The sequence below is a fragment of the Plectropomus leopardus genome, chromosome 2 (assembly GCF_008729295.1).
Source record: "Plectropomus leopardus isolate mb chromosome 2, YSFRI_Pleo_2.0, whole genome shotgun sequence".
In the NCBI taxonomy this organism is placed as follows: domain Eukaryota; kingdom Metazoa; phylum Chordata; class Actinopteri; order Perciformes; family Serranidae; genus Plectropomus; species Plectropomus leopardus.
This window is the reverse complement of record NC_056464.1, coordinates 10118618-10137946: the sequence shown is the minus strand read 5'-3', so window position 1 is coordinate 10137946 and position 19329 is coordinate 10118618. Positions and strand designations below refer to the sequence as shown.

At 38.1% G+C, this 19329-nt stretch overlaps 1 protein-coding gene across 1 annotated transcript; it reads right to left on the bottom strand.

The window, feature by feature from the left end:
* Window positions 1–6399: 6399 nt before the first annotated feature.
* mettl1 (methyltransferase 1, tRNA methylguanosine) lies at window positions 6400–18873 on the bottom strand. The gene is given in 7 exon segments (XM_042497449.1): window positions 6400–7503; window positions 8532–8633; window positions 11558–11671; window positions 17652–17785; window positions 17788–17835; window positions 18223–18350; window positions 18668–18873. Coding segments are annotated over 7 exon segments (723 nt in total). The 5' UTR covers window positions 18748–18873; the 3' UTR covers window positions 6400–7386.
* Between the last annotated feature and the right edge of the window lie 456 nt (window positions 18874–19329).

The window sequence follows — 19329 nt, the reverse complement described above, 5'->3', positions numbered from 1 at the left end:
AATAGGAGCAAAAACAAGTGTTGCATTTCTATTTTTGTTTGATACATTTCAATTGTTCATTCATTATGTTTAGTTAACTACTTCAACAGTTTATTAATTACTTTCGGCGAACTATTTCAACTCTTTATTTACTACTTGTTAAACTGTTTAAACTTCTTATCCATTACTTTTAGCGTTGTCAAATAATTCTCATTACCTCTAGCTGAATATTTCTGTGAATCATTTTTCTTATTTTAACTCTTACTAATTACTTTAAACTAAATATTTGAGCCTCTCTGCATGTGAGATACCTGGAGTTCATGCACTCTCAATCGCATCATGTGGTGTAATTTGTTACAACTGACTCGGGTTGGTGGCCATCTTACACCAGTATCACAAGTCACAATATAATTGCTACTATAATATACAGTATATTAGCTGAATTAATTGAGCTTTCTGTTGACAACTCTACGTATTCCCAGGGGTATAACCATCCCAGGGGAGTCACTACATTAAGAAGGTCTCCTCCCTTGAGGAGTAACCACAAGAGACTGAGCCGTTTCCTCTTAGATGAGATCGGCTCAGAATCATCTACTACTCATATTTTGTTTGAAACTGAAAAAATGTATGTTGTAGATTGCTCTTCATTGTGTTTGAAAATGTTCACTGTTTAGGTTCTAAATTTCAGGATGTGTTTATGACGTTTAGACATAAAGAGTTGTCAGTGTGGTGGTAAGCTGAGGAGCTGTGGTGAGTTACTAACATTTACCAAATGCCCAACAGCTGCTTGTGAGCACACAGGATGTGAGGATGTAGTAATGACAAATAAAAATAGAGCAATAAAATTACTAAATAATGATTTTTATCACCATACATGTGGTAATTTTTTAGATGGCGCAGTTCAAAAAACACTTTAATGTCGTGAATAAAATAGGTGTTTAAGGTGTAGTAAGGGACATCTGTTAGATAAAGAGCACATCTGGATAAAAGATGTGCTCTATCATATGAGAAAGACTTCCTCACACTAGCTGTATATAACGAGTGTCCACCACAGCTGACATGTGATAGACAATGACCTATCTCAGTTCATGGCATGTATGTAATAAACCTACTGTATATAATGAGGGAGTTCACAGAAAGTGTAATTGCTGATTTTTCATGAACTATAATTAACTCTGTCTGGTTGTGTTCATCCCTCTGGGCAGAAAACCAGCAAATGTGACTGAACTTGTAGAAATTTGATGATATTCAAAACATTACATCACATCTGATGGATAAAGTGTTGTGCTGCTGTCCTCCGTGTCCTGTCCAATCATTTAGAATTATTGTGCAATTACATTTGGATTGTATGTCTTGTTTACGTTTTGCAGATGTAGTTACTCCTGCCTGTGCATATAGAACTAGTTGACCTTAATACTGTTATAAACCCTGATTACATTCTTCATCTCGTTCCTCCCACTTAGCTTTGGATTGCTTTCCTCTGAAGCTTATGTTTACTCTGAGGTCTTAGCGCTTATACAACATTTTTTAACAGCCACAGCATCTTTGTATATTTGATCTGCCGTATATAAAACACAAGTAGATTCTAGTTAATTTTTTTTTATTTTGATCATCTGGTGCAAGCTGACTTAAATAATTAAGCAGTCAAGATGTCATGGGCAGCAGAGCTGACGCTGCGCTCCACTTCAAAAATAATTGGCGGTTTCTATCCACAGCAAAGCTTACTTTGAAAAGTAGGCCAATTTGATTTCCTAACACTTATTACTTAATGTGGGGGGACAAAAACGGACTTGCAGTAAAGATAACTGTATTATTTCTGTATTTGGTACAACTCAAGAATCATTTACAATAGTTTGGATTGTTTCTGAGAGGGTGGTGTTCATCTCCTGGGTATTAAAAAAAAAAGAGGCATTTTCATTAAGATTAGGACATTTTTATGCCTCTGTGCTGGTGATAGTCAAGGATGGAGGCATTGTGTTTTTGGTTTGATTCTCATGAACCTAATATCTCAAAAACTCCAGGAGATTTTTTTTTTTTTCAAATTTGCCAAAAACATCCACTTGGTCTGAGGGATGATGTGATTAGATTTTGGTGGTCAAAGGTCAAGGTTATGTGACCTCTTCTGTCTCATTCTTGTGAATGCAGTATCTCAAGATTTGGCACAATTTGGCACAAACATCCACTTGGACTCAAGAATGAACAGATTAGACTTTGGTGGCCAAAGGTGAAAGTCGCTATGACCTCCAAAACACGTTTTTGTCCATAAGTCAAGAATCCATACGCTAATTATGACAAAATATAACACAGATGTTATGAAGTGGTGATATTATCTATCCAAGAGGTCAAAGGTCATCTTCACTGTAGCATCATAATGTTCTGCAAAAACACTATTCTGATCATTATTCAACAACTCGACTCAGGAACAGAAGAGGAGACATAAACAAGATTCTGAATAGGTGACATTCGCTTTACAACTGTGCTGACTGTATAAATCTTCTGCACTGCCAGGGGAAAGATGTGTGCGTGGGTCCATGTTTTCACAGAAATGGTCATAGGCTGTAAAGTGCAACTTGACTGGTTCGAGGAGGCATACAATCACAAGATGGCAGATTTTAGTTAGTTTTGGTACAATTTCAACAGCATTGGCATCACTTAATGCAAACTGATTTTTAAGATGAAAGTTGGCCTTGGCTGTTTTTATCCCTGATTCTACTCATACAGTATCCACAAATTTTCTCAAAATGTTAAGTTTTAATAATAGCTGGCTAAAGTAGAAAAGTACTTTTAAAATGAGGGGAGGCGTTCTGTTTTGGATATGGTTTTGGGCGGAAGAAGGGCAAAACCTTTGAAGGACAGTATAGGAGTATAGGCTCGACCACAATGAATACTTTTAGCCTTAAATATGAGTCAAGCAGCCATGCAGGGTGGGAGAATAGGAAAACTGGGAGAAGTTCTTTTCTTAGTTGAGCCAAAGGGACTGAAATAATTAAGTTAGAAACTAGGGTCAGTAAAAGTTTCTCATTAGTCCAGACCGGAGAATCCCAAGTGTGGAAGGATTTGATGCTGAAAGCCTGCCGAATGGCAGATTGGCTGTCATGTGGCTGTGCGGAATCTCACCACAGTTGTTAATGCTGTGGGAAGAATCAAGCGAGGGTTTTCTTTGGAAACACAGCAGCTCAGCTAGGGTTAGGCTGGGCTTGAAGTGGCGGGCAGACATCCAGTTGGATGGGGGTTGTCAACCAGATAGCAGAAATACACGCCTCAACCCGAGTATCAGGAAGGAAAAGAGGGGCAGAGTTGGGTGCCAGTGACTTGATGTGAATGATGTGGTTATGAATGTAGAAGAAGATCAGGTCAGATACCTTCTTTATGATGAGTTTAGTTGGACATTTAGGAAGGAAACACACATCCAGAGATTGCCTTGTCAGCTCGTGTTGGAGTCTGGTGGTTGACAGTATTCAAGGCTATGAACAAGTCTGTAAAAGGAAAATAAACAGTATAAAGGATTAGTTATTTCACTATTATTTAGAAAGTGGCAACATTCCAGATTTGATAGATATGTAAACAGCATATTCTGCTATATCGTTTGATTAAAAGAATAAAACAACTATTTTGAAGCACACTTTTCCACATTAATCAGTTTAATCAGAGAATGCATGGCTGCATGTAAACAGGAATATTAGTGGAATATTAATTTTCATTAGCCATGTAAACAGCTGAGAATTAATATAGTCTTTTTCATAATAAGGGCAAATACCAAGCAGCAATCTGCGGGTCTGAAAAACGATTCTAACTTAAAGTGCCAAAAAATTCTTGCATCTCATCCTCAACAAGAAAGCTAATATTTCTCAAGATGTCAACCTTCATAGCTTGAACTGAGAGTACTGACGGGGACGAGTGCAGCTCGAAGCCAAATCATTTGCACTTGGTTTACACTGATGAAACTGACAGTGGAGAGAGGTGACAATGAACTCAGTGTCTAAAGTTTTAACACATCCTGGCGTATTAAAACTTAAAGCAGTGGACAGCTGCCTCTAAGCACATTCAGAGGGGGTTACCCTTTGACCTGAAAAGCATTGTGGCGTCCAGATGAAACAAATTCTTTGGGTATGAAGGCAACATCCACATTGATTTACTAGTGTTGCCAAATGCTAATCATTAAGTTTCTCTGTCTTTGGTTCCCCTGCAGCGCATTTAATTAAACTCGTTTGATGACCTGATGGTATTAAAATGCACTTTAGTTAACTTAAATGGCTACATTGCCACATGGCAATAATAAGCGATAAGAGAACAGCGGCTCCTCATCAACATCGCAGATCTGATAGACTGGACTGGTAAAAATTTATCACACCATAAAAAATTCTCTGAATACATCCTGAATTTATCAAAGCATATGTAGAGCTGGAAGGACATGAGTCAGAGCTTTGAGCTTGCAAGTCAGAAATAGAAGTTTGGCAAATAAATGCCTCAAGCTCCACTTATTTGGGGATTTTGTTGCCTTTCCTCAGCAGATGGGGTTTCTCTGCCCTCATGGAAGGTCACGAGATGTGTCTGAAAGCTTCGGCAAATCCAAGTAAGTGGTCCTTTTGTATGGAGTTTCTTTGAAAGAGTGAGGCGCCACTTTTTTTCTCACATCCCTCTAGCAAAAAGCAAATGCACGACAAACATGATTTTAAAAAAGCGCTTTTTAAGCTTGATAATGTGCCACAAAGCACACTTTCTGGTTTTATTTCATTCAGTTAAACCATCTCTTATTTAATGATTAATGTCATCCAGGAATCACTAATCTCTGAATCTAAATGATAAAAATGTTGATTGAACACCTAGTTTCTGCCCTTATGGCCTATTGTATAAACAGGAATAATTATTTACATAAGAATAAATGCCTGTGGATCAGAAAATATGTTTTTCATTGGCACAGATGTCCACAGAGACTGATTCACTATTAAAAGCTTTAACTAATCAATCAGAGCCTGGTGCTGCTCAGTGTCAAGGCTCTGAGCAAATACTGCCGTATGAGAGTGGGCATGAATTTTACATGTTGATGTATTCACAGATGGACTTTAGCCCACAAGCGCATGGTAATAAGTACATTCTGTACTGTGTGCTGCAGAATATTGAGAGATGGGAAAGTCACACATTGTGAACACACTGCAAGTTCACAGATACTGTTTCAAGATTAGTTTTCTCAGAATAATGGAAGCAATTTATATATTTGTATCAGTACGAAGCATAAGTTGAAAATAAAAGAATAAATTGTACTAACTTTGTATACTTTATGTTTCAGAAAGTGTCCTGTCAAATATGGCCAACTAATGCTAGAGTGCAGTGTTGCTGAGATCGGTCTTTGTCTCAAGACCACTTTTTCTAATGTCTCAGTCTTCAGTCTTGTCTCTGAATCCACCACTTTTTTACTCACCCTTGTCTCAGTCTCACACACCTGGTCTAGTTTTGACTTGGTCTCAACCCCAAGTCTTGGTCTTGTCTTGGTCTAAAAACGCTCACACTTGGTTAAGACTTGGTTATGACAAAGACATTACCAGAAAGTGCAAAAGTAAAACATTTTATAAATGTTAAAGGGACAGTTCATCCCATATTTTCCTCTTCACTGTAATGCTATTTATCAGTCTAGATTGTTATGGTTTGAGTTGCTGAGCGCTGCAGAAATAAGCTGTAGAGATTTCTGCCTTCTCTCCAATATAATAGAACCGTATCACGACACAGAAGGAAGAGTGCATCTACTCATAGACAAGAGACCCATGCTCATGACAGTAAGACATAAACATTAATGGCATATTACTCGACAGAGTTGTAAGGTTGACTAGTTCTATGGTGCAAAGTGAGCTAGCAGTAGACACACTTCCTTCTACGCACTGATGCAATCGGAGGGTGTAGTTAGGTAGACAGAAAATAGTTCCGACATGAAACTGCTGACAACAAAGTCTGTGGATTATCTTAAGTGGCCGGATCATGATTTCTGAAGAGACACTGCTGCTGATATCTCCAGCACTCAACAACTCACACCAGAAAAATCTAGATTCATAAATAACACCACAGGTAAGAGTGAAAATGTGTATTTCTGATTCTTCTGTGAACTGTTCCTTTTTTGAAAAAAAAAAAAAAACAAACTTATGTTTATGAGTTCTACTCATCTCTGCCATTATGTAACCTTTTCCAGTGTCTGAGTGTCTTCGGTGTTTCAATCACTAAGGCATGTGCTGTCCTGTTTTTAATCACCACCCCCTGCAGCAGCTAAAGGGCTTCAAACCTGCGCTGTCCCGTTTCCAAACTCCTGACAGACAAGAACACCAACCTGTAAAAAAAATCATAAAATGAGCACAGAAAACCACTGTTTCTGTAACAGTCTCCTTTGATTTGGACTTCACAAAGATCCTCAGCAGATACGCCTCGTTAATGGAGATTATGGGTTTATTCAGGATATCATAACATGTAGGAGCAACACCAGTTGTGGTCAATTTGTGGTTTAAATAAGTGGATTCTATTTAAACGACATTAAAGAGAACTTCTGGTAATCAATCAGACATGCAGGTGTTAATTAAACAAGTCATTTTACTAGCCTCGTCAAAAAGAGATCTTAAACGTGATTGTGTCACAATCTTCCCTTTGATCTGAATCCTCTCTGCTCAGTTTGCTGCTCGCAGAATGTGCTGCAGCATGCAGGTATATCTTTTAAACTGGACAGTGACCAGAGCAAACAAGCAGGATTTAGACTGTTGGCAAATGACTCCATAAACCAATCCATTTCAGATTCAGCCGCCTATAGTGCCAATTAGCGCTGCAAAACCAACAAAATTATATCATCAAAAAAATGTTTTAAACCTGAAGTCCTTTACAAACCTTGAATATTGAATAAAGCAAGTCCTTGTGTGAGAAAGACTAAAAAAAATAATTGCAACTCAAAACTCTCATACAGTCTTTCCAAATTCAGTTCACCTGTTCCTGCTCTCCTCAATGCCTACAAAGTACTGATCATCACTACAATGAACCAATCCCAAACACTGACTTTTTGTTTTACTAAAAGAATTTACAGCTTTAAAGGAAATCAGAAATGGCACTAGCAAAAGAAACTTTCTAAAAATTCATTTAAAAAAGCAAAACATTACAATTCACAAGATCTACTCTGAACAGGGATGACTTTATGATTTCCTCCCCTTGTGTCTTTTGTGAGCTGAGGAATGAAATACATAAATTTCGCAAAATAACAAAAAAAAAAAACACAAATCCTCTAGACTAATCCTGCAAACGTTTGTCCATTCATACCAGAAAAAACCCCACAAACACCAGTGTTCCTCCGCTGGGGAACAAACCACAGCCTCCAGATCCACAGAGCAGCGTAGTCCTCCGTGTTTGTTTCAGTTCATTTCATGTCCAAAAATGGTCTAGTTTCTAATTCCAATGCTCAATCCTCCGGAAAACTGCAAGAAAATTCTTCCCTCCATTTCTCTGCACTTTCTTTCCTTCCTCTGTACAGGTACCCAATCGACTTATGATGACATCATCAACCTGTCAAAATAAGATTGAACAAAGTTACATTTAAGGGCAGTGGCTGACAAACTCAACTAAACTTTAATTTGTCACCGTTCATTCACACCTTTCATTTATTTTAAATCATTAATTTAGTTTGTTATATGTACCAAAAACAAACAAAACATAGTTTGTTTCTCCCACCGTTGTCTCTCTTACTCTGTCATTAAAGTAAACATTTTGGGAATTTGTTTTGGGAAACATGTTAATTTGCATTCTTGCTGAAAGTGAGTAGAGAGTTGCTCTCATGTCTGTAGAATAAATCTGAAGCTACTATTAACAGCTAACATTTTCTTCTACCTTCTGCTTAGATGTTGTGAATTTACAGCTCACAGCAACTTAATACGACACAGTCTCTGGCTTTTGTTTGATATCTACTGTCAGCACAACATGTGTCAGCAAAACATGTGTCAGCAAAACATGTGTCAGCAAATGTCAGCAATCTCCATACATTAGCTCGGAGGGCTAACTTGGCTTGTTTACTATATTACGTACCAAACCCCACTCAAATGTTCAAATTCCGTATGGAAAAAAAAGGAGCAAAAAGTCAAAAATATTGTACTGAAAAGATAAATCCGACTGGACTGACATCATCTTAAATTGGGTACCTTATAAAATCGTTTCCCAGAATATCCAACTTTTCATTTAAACTGAGCTATAAATTGTTTGTGTCTACTTTAACTTGTCAACAAACCAACACAAATGTTACACAACAAAAGTAGCTAATTTCAGACTAATTTATCTGGTGGGACTTCAAGGTTAATGACGAGGTTAAACCATAAATGAAGCCTAATCTGGGCTAATCAGATGATGGCTAAAGCTTATCTTTATATTTAGTACACAGACGTGAGAGTGATATTAATTTTCTTATCTAAATACGAAAAGTGGAAAAGCGGCTAACCCGAAACGTCAAACTGTTTCTCATTCAGATCATGAGTTGGTCTGTTTTTCCTTTAATGAGCAGATGACTTAAAAACACAGGGATGAAAAACTCCACTTCAACGTACCAGCTCTTCATCAGGGACACGTGCAAACAGTGGATGTTCAGTGAAGTGCTTCACCATCCAGACGTGCACTTCCTCCACATCTGTGATGGTATACACCAAACCCTGATAATGCCCAGACAAACACAGGGAGGTTATTAACACAGTTCTAGGAAAAAAATGTTACCTAAGCTTCATTGGTGGCTAAACACACACCCATTTATGGTCCACAAAATAAAGACATGGCAGTCTTTTTTTTTTTTTTGAGAAAAAAAAAAAAAATACGCTAGTCTTCTCTTTTAATATTTCTTTCAAACCAACATTTCAGCATTAGAGTTAAAAGGTTTCATCACATCTGGAGAGCAACGGTCCTTGCTAAAAAAAAAAAAAAAAAAAAAAAAAAGAAAAAAATAACCTACATACAACACAGAGGTTAATCACCTATGTCACTGGAGTTTACTTTGGAGGCTGGACAGATAACATTACTAGAACAAGGATTTCTTAGAAAACCTGGCAATGGCACAGATTTCCACACAAGTGCACGTCGGCACATACGGGTTTTTTTTGGTTTTTTTTGGTTGTTTTTTTAGGTAGGTGGGATGAGGATGACAGACAGACTCAAATCACACCTGTGTACTGTTTCAGGACCAGTGAAGTGTGATTCAAAAGATACACAACAATAGACCTTTAATGGAGGTTCATTTTGGCATTAAACTGCCTCTATTAATGTGGCAGTCATGATCTTCTTGACAGCCTCCCCACCCACCAGCACAGTTATGGCTGCGTGCCAACGTTGAAGGCCCTTGTGGGGCTTACACACACAAATGCATCAATGCACACAGGCCAACACACACACACATACACACACACACACACACACACACACACACAAGGTAAAACGATAAAGCAAAATTTAGACACAAGCCTTCCATTGTTCCCAACCACCCCCATCAGCGGCTGTGTCTTATTCGAGAGTCCCACTGCTGCTCTGACAGCCCTGACATGCGGACGCAGGGCGTGTGCAGACGTCAACCAGCTGCAGGCCACACCGGTTGCTCAATTTTATTTCTGTGAACTCATGGATTTCTGCACACTGCAATCAACTGATAAAATGATGACGAATGGCCAATTTGTTGTTTAACTATTATTTGGTTTTCTGCTAAGTCAGCGAATGAAATCCTTTTCTCCTTTATTCTGTTGGGATGGTGGATAAAGACTCAGTAACAGATATTTTAAAACCTGCAGTATCTTAGTGCATAAAGTTGACAATACTATAAATGTTCTTTTTGTCAAGAAATCCCATTAAAAGCCAAAAATAACAATAAATTGGTCATGCTAACAAGTATTGTCTGTGTAGCTAAAGCCAGATTTATCTTATTGCTCTATGCAAAAAAAACCAACACATCCATGAGCCCTCGCTGTAAAACTGGGTGACACACAGTGTCAATTTTGACAAGAATTTCGTTTTATTGCTGTTGTTTTAAAGTCACTTTTTAGTTTAGTTTTGTTTAGTCAGTGGAAATCAGTTTAATGTTTGTCATAATTTTCTCAGACAGTTTCATGAAACTGTAACGGGTTTTGCTGACGGATTATTTCTCCTGGCTATAAAAATTCCATGAGCATACCTTAAGCTCTGTGTTTCCACGCTGAGAACGTGTAACTGACTCACTGTACTTCTTTCATGACAAAACGCCGAAAGTTATTTATATTACTACTTCTTTATATTCCTGAGGTGCTAAATTTAGCATCATGTTCCACTTAGTAGAACTGAGATTTAATAGATCAGCCATTCGAAAATGTATGAACAGCGTTCTTAAGGCAGACCAGCGGAGCTAAAATGAAATTAGCATCGAATTACATTAAATGATGGCCGAATGAGTAAGCGTCTGTTTACGAGTCATGAGAAATCATAAATCATCTTTTGGAGGGAGGTGTTGACCGTGAGCTAGCTTGCCTCCGTTAAATTTAACACTATGCTAAGAGAGCAAGGCAAGCTAATCGCTAATGCAACGTGTTCAAAAGGAAACCGAGCGATGCTTTGAGATGGCCACTGTGATCTCTTTTAAAGAGCCAACTATTTCATCTCATCTCTACTCCTCAGAGCATAATAAACCACAGCTTTGCTGTAATTTTTGTTGTTAATATTTTTTTCATTTATTTTGTCCTCCAAAGAATATATCCCCAAAATTGTCATTAAAATGAACACTGGTGACATATTCCTTCATTATGATGAACATGGGCATTGTGCTTTAAATGAGTATGTATGGTCCTTCTGCCATAAATACTCAATAGAGCACCACATGTGTATTAGTCCAATGCTGAAAATACGTTGGAGTTCAATTCCAGCCTTGGGACATTTGTTGCATGTCACACCCCTCTCTTTCCCCCTTTTCATGTAAATGGAAAGTTTAAACTCAATGCAGAATGAACTGCATTTACTTCAATTATAAAAAAAATGTTCAGAGCAAAAACACTGTGAAAAATACTGAACTGTGGGGCGCCCAGTAGCTAAACTGGTAGAGTGGGCACCCTATGTGCAGAGGCCATGTTCTCGCCACAGCGGCTATGGGTTCTCGTCCGGCCTTGGCCCTTTGCTGCATGCCAATAGAGGAACAAAGAGCCCTTAAACAATATTTGTAAATTAAATAAATACTGATCTACAACGAGCTTGGCCGAAACAAGGGCTGCAACTTACAACTATTTTATTATCAGTTAATCTTTCTTTAATTTTCCCATCATTTTTTGTCCTATCATTTTATCATTTAGACTAAGGGATTAAACATTAGTCGAAAAAATGTGAGAAATAGAACTTCTCAGAGCTTTTCATAAAATGTCTGGTTTTATCAAACAAACAGTCAAAAACCCCTAATGTATTTAACATACAGTGTTTTATCATCATATCTCAGGAGCTGAAGCCAGTGAATGTTGCTGATGGAACTGGTGCTTGATAAAAAGCTTAAATATCAATTTAAAATGATTGTAAACTTAATTTCTGTTGACTGAACAATCATTTCAGCATTAGCTGCAGCAAGTCTTACTTATTTACGTACCCCGACTCTCAGCGCGTAGGCGTACTCTGCCAAAAGCGTGGGACTAATAATCCTCCACTTGTGCTTGGTCTTCTTAAAGTGAGGGTCGGGGAAGAGGAAGAACATCTTACTGAGCTGAAAGACACAAAAAGGTCATAAATGGTAACGTAAGCACAGAATAAAAACATTAACACTCCATAGTTATTACTCTGTCATTCCCACACATGAATAAAAATAAAATGTTACATTTTTATGCACTTTGACACCGTGGTTCTAAAAAGGCATGATCGTAATCACCTGAACGTGCCCCCCGTTATACTGTGTGTTTTGTTTTTAAGCACCGCTGATTGCAAAAATGGAATTTCCCTTCTTGAATTTTTTTCCCCCATAAAGTTCCCCATCTCTGTGTCTTTGACAAGTGAAGACTCCATTGATATCAGTCTGGCTGATACATTAAAAACCATTCCAGTAACTTTTTATTAGTTAAAATAAATAACGTCAGGTATAGACAGAAAGGTGTGGCGATAATCACCAGGGACTGCTGCAGCCTCGGGGGCCACTTCAGTGCTGATGGAGGATGGAAAAACCTTAACTCATTTTTGGTTACAAAACATACTAAAAAGAAGGGGAGGGAAAAAAGTATTTTGGGTCTTTGGAAAATGCTGTTTCAACACTTGAAACACATCATGCATGTGAGAGGGATTGAGAATAGATGTTGAGTTTTCTGGGTGGTCGTCTTTTATTTCTCCAACAGTTTTGCTCAAATCACGAGGGAGGGGAAGCAGTTAATACGAAAACGGGCTGCAGCTAGAAACACGTTTATAGCTGGTAAATAATTGCGAGTCAAGAAATTCAATTAATGAATGAGCTGCAGGGAGTGCAGCTACATGCAAAATAAAGCAACCACACACGCGGAGCCAAGACGGACTTCGAAACCAGGCCGACGTCCTCTGATACATCTCCAATCTCACTTTGGCCTTGACTCGGGCTGCAGAGGTCATTGTCATATTATCTTAAATGACATGAAATAGCACACTTAAAATTATTAAATAATACAATCTATGTTTACGAATTTGTATTCCAGAAATGTGTCACAGCAACTCCCCCGTGTTCACGGTTTACTTTACACTCCCTCGGGGCATTTGAGGTGACGTTTTTTATCCAGGGTACCTAAATTAACCCTGGTACACTAAGCCCACTGCATAATCTAATGCGAGTTTCAACAAGTCATAGATTACTGCAGCTAATTGGAACGGATAAATGCCGTCTTGCACCGCTCTATACTCAGCTGATGCGATGCCTTGCGTGTCATTCAATGACCCCATTGTTATGAAATCCTGGATTTAATGAGCAATCCGTATAAATTAATTCAGTCCATATGTCCAACATGAGGAAAGTAATTATTTGTGGTCAGAAACATGCGTATTCTTATTACTTTGGCAGCGCCGGAACAGACTGTCAGCTTTAATTTAAGGTTATTGCAGGCCACGCTGCTGTTATAGAACCGCAGACCTTTGTATATGAGCTCCACTTCAGTTCCAATGAACATCATGTGTGTTATTTCTGCATATAGTTAGCACATAAAGCATCGGTCCACCAAGTTTGCATAAAACGACCCTCGGTTATATCTAGCAATGCAAATACAGTTTGGAGAGATGTGGCGATGTACTATTTTACTATGTACCGTGCTCAAACGTTCTATGACAATACCGTCTACAACTTGCATAATTGTCATTGTTGTAACATAAAACAGTCAACCTACTGAAGTGCTCCTACTTTATGGGCACGAGTTGTAACATTCAGGTGGACAGAGCATGCATTTTACAAGACTGACAAAGTTAAAACTTCCTGCTTCAAGATCGCACACACTGCAGTCTTTCCCAGCGTTCAGCTTAAGGTCAGCACGTGGTATTTCTTATGGTAACACAGAGAACGTATGCCGATGGCTGGTGACACAATAGGGATTGGAGTCGCATTGCATTCTAGGGGGGTGCCGCAGTTGTTAGAGGATAACTGTTTGTAGCGATGTCATTATCCGTCCTTGCTCTCGACATATCATCTGTCAATCATTCACAGGGACTCGAAGTTGTCTTCCTTGTAAATCACATTTTCGAAACCAATAATATTTTGCAAAATAAACTTGTATTTGTAATTTTCTTGTGATTTCTATTTGTAAAGTGAATGGAAGAAACACTTTTTTATTAGCTTTAATCTGGCTTTCACAATGCCGTGGCTTCCCTGTTATGACCTCACGGCAAGTTACTGATCATTCATCTTCAGAAATGTATAAGCATGCGCAAAAGACAAATGCACATATATAAAGAAGCTCTCAACAGAGGCGTAGAAGCAAAATATTACACAATTGAAGTTAGCTAATGATACTGATCAAGCTTGAAAACTTGAGCCTAATTCTCACCGCACAAAAAAACCTGCTAACATCTGGCTTTTTAATGCCATGGGAATATGTACAGTCGGCATTAATACCCGGGTTAAATGACAGTAGACACAGGTTTTTATCGCCTCCAGCTCCAATACCCATTGATGTAAACACAACACCCAGGTGTACGCACAAATTTCATCTATTAACAGGTAAAATGCAATGACCACTGATTGCTGTTCGTCTCCACATGAGCAGCATTACATTAAAACATCAATCCAAATTACTCTGCACTGAGTTTCAAAGAAACTGAATAAGTAAAAGATATGTAACGAGAAGTAACCACCGTAAAGTTTTCACAGACCTCTGTCCATGCTGATTGGACATTCCAGAACAACACACACACACACACACACACACACACACACACACACACACACACACACACACACACACAAAATAAAGGCATACTGCTGCATAGTCTGCTACAGCACCGTGTACACAACTCTGCTCTACTGGCAATGGGAAAGCAGGCTATAGCCTATTTTAAGCAGGTTTACCCATGTTTGAAAAAATTAATTAATTAATTAATTAATTAATTATAACAATTACAATTTAAAATTAGGTCTCAAAATGATTACAATTTCCCAAGTCATTTATTTGTCTTGTTTTGTTTTTTTGAATTTATTTTGCTCATTTTCAGGTAATTTTCTTGCACTTTTTTTTACCAATTTCTTGTTCATTTTTGTGTCATTTCCAAGTTGCTCATCTGCTACTTTCTTCATTTTTAAAAGAAATCAAGCCAGTTTGCTCAGGTTTTAAAGCCTATGATGTCAGTTTGTTGGGACCATTTAATGGCTTGTATGGCTTGGTGTTGAATGTTAGCTGTTTCTCCACAGCACAACATTTATTTGTTAATTTAGAATTCAAATGTCAATGCTATGAATGAAACTTCAGTGTATTTGTTAAAGCCTGAGGCATCAGAAAATTAATGAAAACATTGATGAATGCATTGAATCTAAGATACAGTGACAATATCCTGCATTTGAAGTTATTTCCAGTCAACTGCCTTATAAATTTACAGTCAGACACATTTACCCTGTGGCCAGTTTCCCTTTCGTCCTACCAATAAAGTCATTGTAAAGCTGCAACATTGAATCTAGACTGTGTGCTGGTCTGTTCACACCATGTCTACTGAGACTTGTGTATTTCTGACTGGCCGGAAAGCACGGATTAACTTTTAGTAACCGGACTGTATAACATATGATGCAGGTGTTCTAAATTAATGAGCCACAATTAAAGTGTAAAGACAGCGACCATGAGGCTTAGCTAAAGAGCTGGAAGCCAGATGCTGGTAGTAAATTATGTTTCTTTAGTTAACTGAGGAGATTCGAGGGGAATGGAGGCTTCAAACAGAGGTAGGTGAAGGCCAGTTTGAGTTAGGCCGGGCATGTGGGGGGGGCAGGACAAAGAAAATGAGGGAAGCTGTTCATTTAAGTGCAGAAAATCATCTGGTTCTAACAAACTGAAAATCCAAATGAAAATGTCAAAAAAATGTTTGCAATCATCTTTTTTGTATCCAATACAAAAAAAATCCACAAATCTTATTTCAGTGAAAAACTGAATCCAAGCTTTTTGGTCCGTGAACACCTGAGTAATCCAGAATAGAGTGCTGACAATTTGACACCAGTCTGGATCTTTTTGGTTCAACAGAGCTGGTTTAAAATTAAGGGCAAACTGTCCAAACACTAAGCCCTTCAAGGCCAAATCTGCAAAGGTGCAGGATGATCGTTAGGTGGATCATGATCAAGACGTTTCACGGTGAACCCAACACATCAACTAATATTCAGATTGAATGGCTCGAGGCCTTTATTTACAGTATAATAAAAGAGTGTTGCTATATTATTCTTGGATGACGGGATGTTGATTGAATTACTACACTTTAATTTACTTAAGAGCTACCTATACTTAAACATGATTAAACACGCAACAAAAGAAAACTCAATAAAACAAAGAGCCAAGCAAAATAAAGTTGGAGAAACTAAGCGAAAGGGCATCTTCGATTAAAACGGAGTGATTCAAGACCATTGGAGCAAGAACACAAAGCATTTAATATGATGCTAAAATAAAAAATAATAAAATAAAACAAAACAATGAAAATCAAGATCACTTGCATATATTTCACTGAAATGTAATCTACTCATTTTGCTCAGTTTGCATGGTATTTCAACTTGTTCATCGCTTTTTTTTACCATGTTTTTTAAAGAAATCAAACAGATTTGCTCAGGGTTTTAAAGGTTTAAAACATGAGTGAAAGGCATCTAAAAGCAGCACAAGATCAGGCATCCAGGTTTCAAAGGTATTTTACCAAAAAATTGTTCACCCGATGAAAAATGCTTTTTAAGAAATACAAAATCAAGTGTTCACTTTTTATAGCAGGATTATAAATATCTATGAAAATGTTCTTAGGGGAGAACCCAACACAGCACACAACCGACATCACTAGTTATCTGACATTCACCAGAAACATCTTATTTACACTGAAGTTCAAAAACAACAACATAACACCTGTAACAATTTAGGAAAACATATAACATCAGACTGAAGTCCATGAATGTATCACCTGAGTGCATGCTGGGAGGGTTTCCACTGCAGTCACATGACCTGCTCTCAGCCAATCTATGTATGTATCATGGTTTCAACTCTCTACTTATTTTTATTTAAAAATAAGAATGCGTTGTGTTTCAAGATAACATCAACTGTGTTCAACAACTGAATCCTTAAACTGCTGTCAAAAAAAACATTATATGGATGAGAATCAACAGGATTATCTGAGCCCCATTAGAGCATGTTATCCTGGAGAACAGGGCCCTGATCTGAATTAATGACAGAATTTGCCATAAAAAGTGTGGGATGTTTGTCAGTTGGGGGAAAAAAAACAACAATTCCAATACAAAAAAAAGTCTTAACATTTTTAAAACAATGTTGAATGACTAAAAATACTGTGCAATCAGAAGGCTAAAGAAAACACTTTTTTATCGTCAGGGTTCCCCCAATTTTTTTTTCTTACCCCACAATTTTTAAATATATCAGATTCAAACGCTACTCCAATATTATGTCATTTAGCTGGCACGCATGAAGGAAGAGACGTGTTCTGGGAGAAAACAGAGAAATGTACATGATGGTAAATGAAAGTTTTATGTTGCAGAAACCAAGTTATGTTACATTAGCCTATGAGGAAGGTTATATCAAGGGATTTCATTACAAAACAAAATTCCATGACTTTTTTGTTTTTTTAAATCTTTTTACAGATTCCTTGACTTTTCCAGGCCTGTAAAAAAAGATAAAAGTGATAAACCATGATTTTTCTAGATTTCCCCATGGCCCCTGGGGATCCTGAATCTTAATTAGGATCCAAGCACCAAACATGGTGCGAGGACACTATTGAAACTTAAGGAATTTTTATTATTCTTTTCCTCCAATGAGTTGCCTTTTTGAGGGTTTTTGCCAAAATTAAAAAAACTCATGAAACGTTGCAGACTTATCAGAAGTGGTGAAAATGTTGATATTTTAAGGGTCTCGGGCGTTTGTTAATTGAAACTGTATTCACATGCAGCTGGGCTGACTCGCTGCATTATCAGGAAGATGAAACTGCAACCTCTCAGGACCAAACATTCCTCCTCCTGTCAGACACACACACACACACACACACACACACACACACACACACAAACCTACCTGTCCTTTAAAGAAGAAGTTGGGGAGGTACTTCATCGCGTTGCTGCGGATGCAGGCGATGTTCTGGTATTTGCCTGGTTCTGAGGCACGCAGAGACCGGATGCGATCCTGAACATAGTCTGAAACCTTCACTTGATCTCCAGACCCAGCATCAGCTTATCTGGGAAAAGTGGAGATAACTCCACTGGACGAGGACACACAGAGACACGAGAGAAGGAGACATGAGGACAGAGGAAAACTATGACCTGTGCAAACTGGAGGTGGGAGTAATACTTTAGCAGTGGTGGAGAGTACTAGAGGATGAGATGTTTTTGTATGTATGTGTACACTGTAGCGTGTATGTGTATGTATGTATATGTATAGAGAAGACGGGTTGCTGTTGTTATTAGTTTGTCTCATTTGACTTGATTTGATTTTTCCCCCTTTTTTTCTGACTGTGGGTCCTTTCATATCTATATAATTTGTATTTTTGTACAAAGTCTAAAAGTTTTTACATTTAAGTGTAGTTTAAATAATTAACAATGTGAACGACAAGGACAACTGAAGGTGGTTAGATCAGTGACATAATTACCTAAAAGACCCCCGTATCCACATCCAATGTCAGCAAACTCAACTCTGGGGGTGTCTCTGTCAGAGTGGTTTCCAGTGAAGAAGTCTGCATACAGCTCGGACCAGTCCATCTCCTCAGGACACACAGGACTGAGGAGCAGAGAAACGTGCAAATCAGTGGATTCCCCAGAGTAACAGAGGCGGCTGATGACTCTATGATGTAACTTTTCATTGCTGTTTATTGTATGTTATATATGTCGCAGACAAACATCTCAAATCCAAGGCGACTAAAAACAAAACCTGTAGCATTTCTACCAGAGTTAGCTTCAGTGAGCAGCTGCTGAACTTTCCTGTCAACTTCAGCATATTAGGACTGACAATCGTAACGTTAGCTGAAGGCAGTGTGATGTGCGGGTGTGAGACTGAGACAGAGACAGAGACAGAGACACATGTCCACCATCACTCACTAGTCAAACGTGTGGTAAGCCATCGGGTTTGAGTGGGCTCTCTGTCTGTAGTAACGCTTCTGCGGCATTGACGAACTCATGATGGAGCAAAAACAGCGCCGTTACTGCCGATAATGTTCACGCGCGCACCTAATTATGAAATAAACACTCAGTTTACAGTCACGTTTGTTTTTGGTCAGTTTACTACCGGTGGTGAGTCGCGGTGTTTTGACGTCATCACCGAGCGTCTGTTCGGGGTTGCCAGGTTTGTTGTTTTTACACGCTCGCGGACAGCGGTTTGATAGGCTACTTTAATCCCAAAACAAGATTGAAAATAGCATGTTGTAGCCTATATAATGCGAATTTTATTTTTTATTTTTTTTTTTGGATAATTATGTATTGATAATTTAAAAAATATAAGAAACTGTATCTGAATTTCAACAGTATAACTCAATTTAATCTGATGTTAAATAAAGATGTTTTAAAAAATTGGTGAAGCGGCCTGTAGGGGGAGAGCACTTGATTAAGACACAATGAAAAGGCAAAAGCAGAATACTGAATTCCATACCATTCTTAATGTGATTATTATTATTGTTGGTTTGCCGGCTTTCTTTCTTGTTAGTAATAAATATAAATGTAAAAGATAATAATAATAATGGTGGGCCAGGTGAAACTCCCCTGGG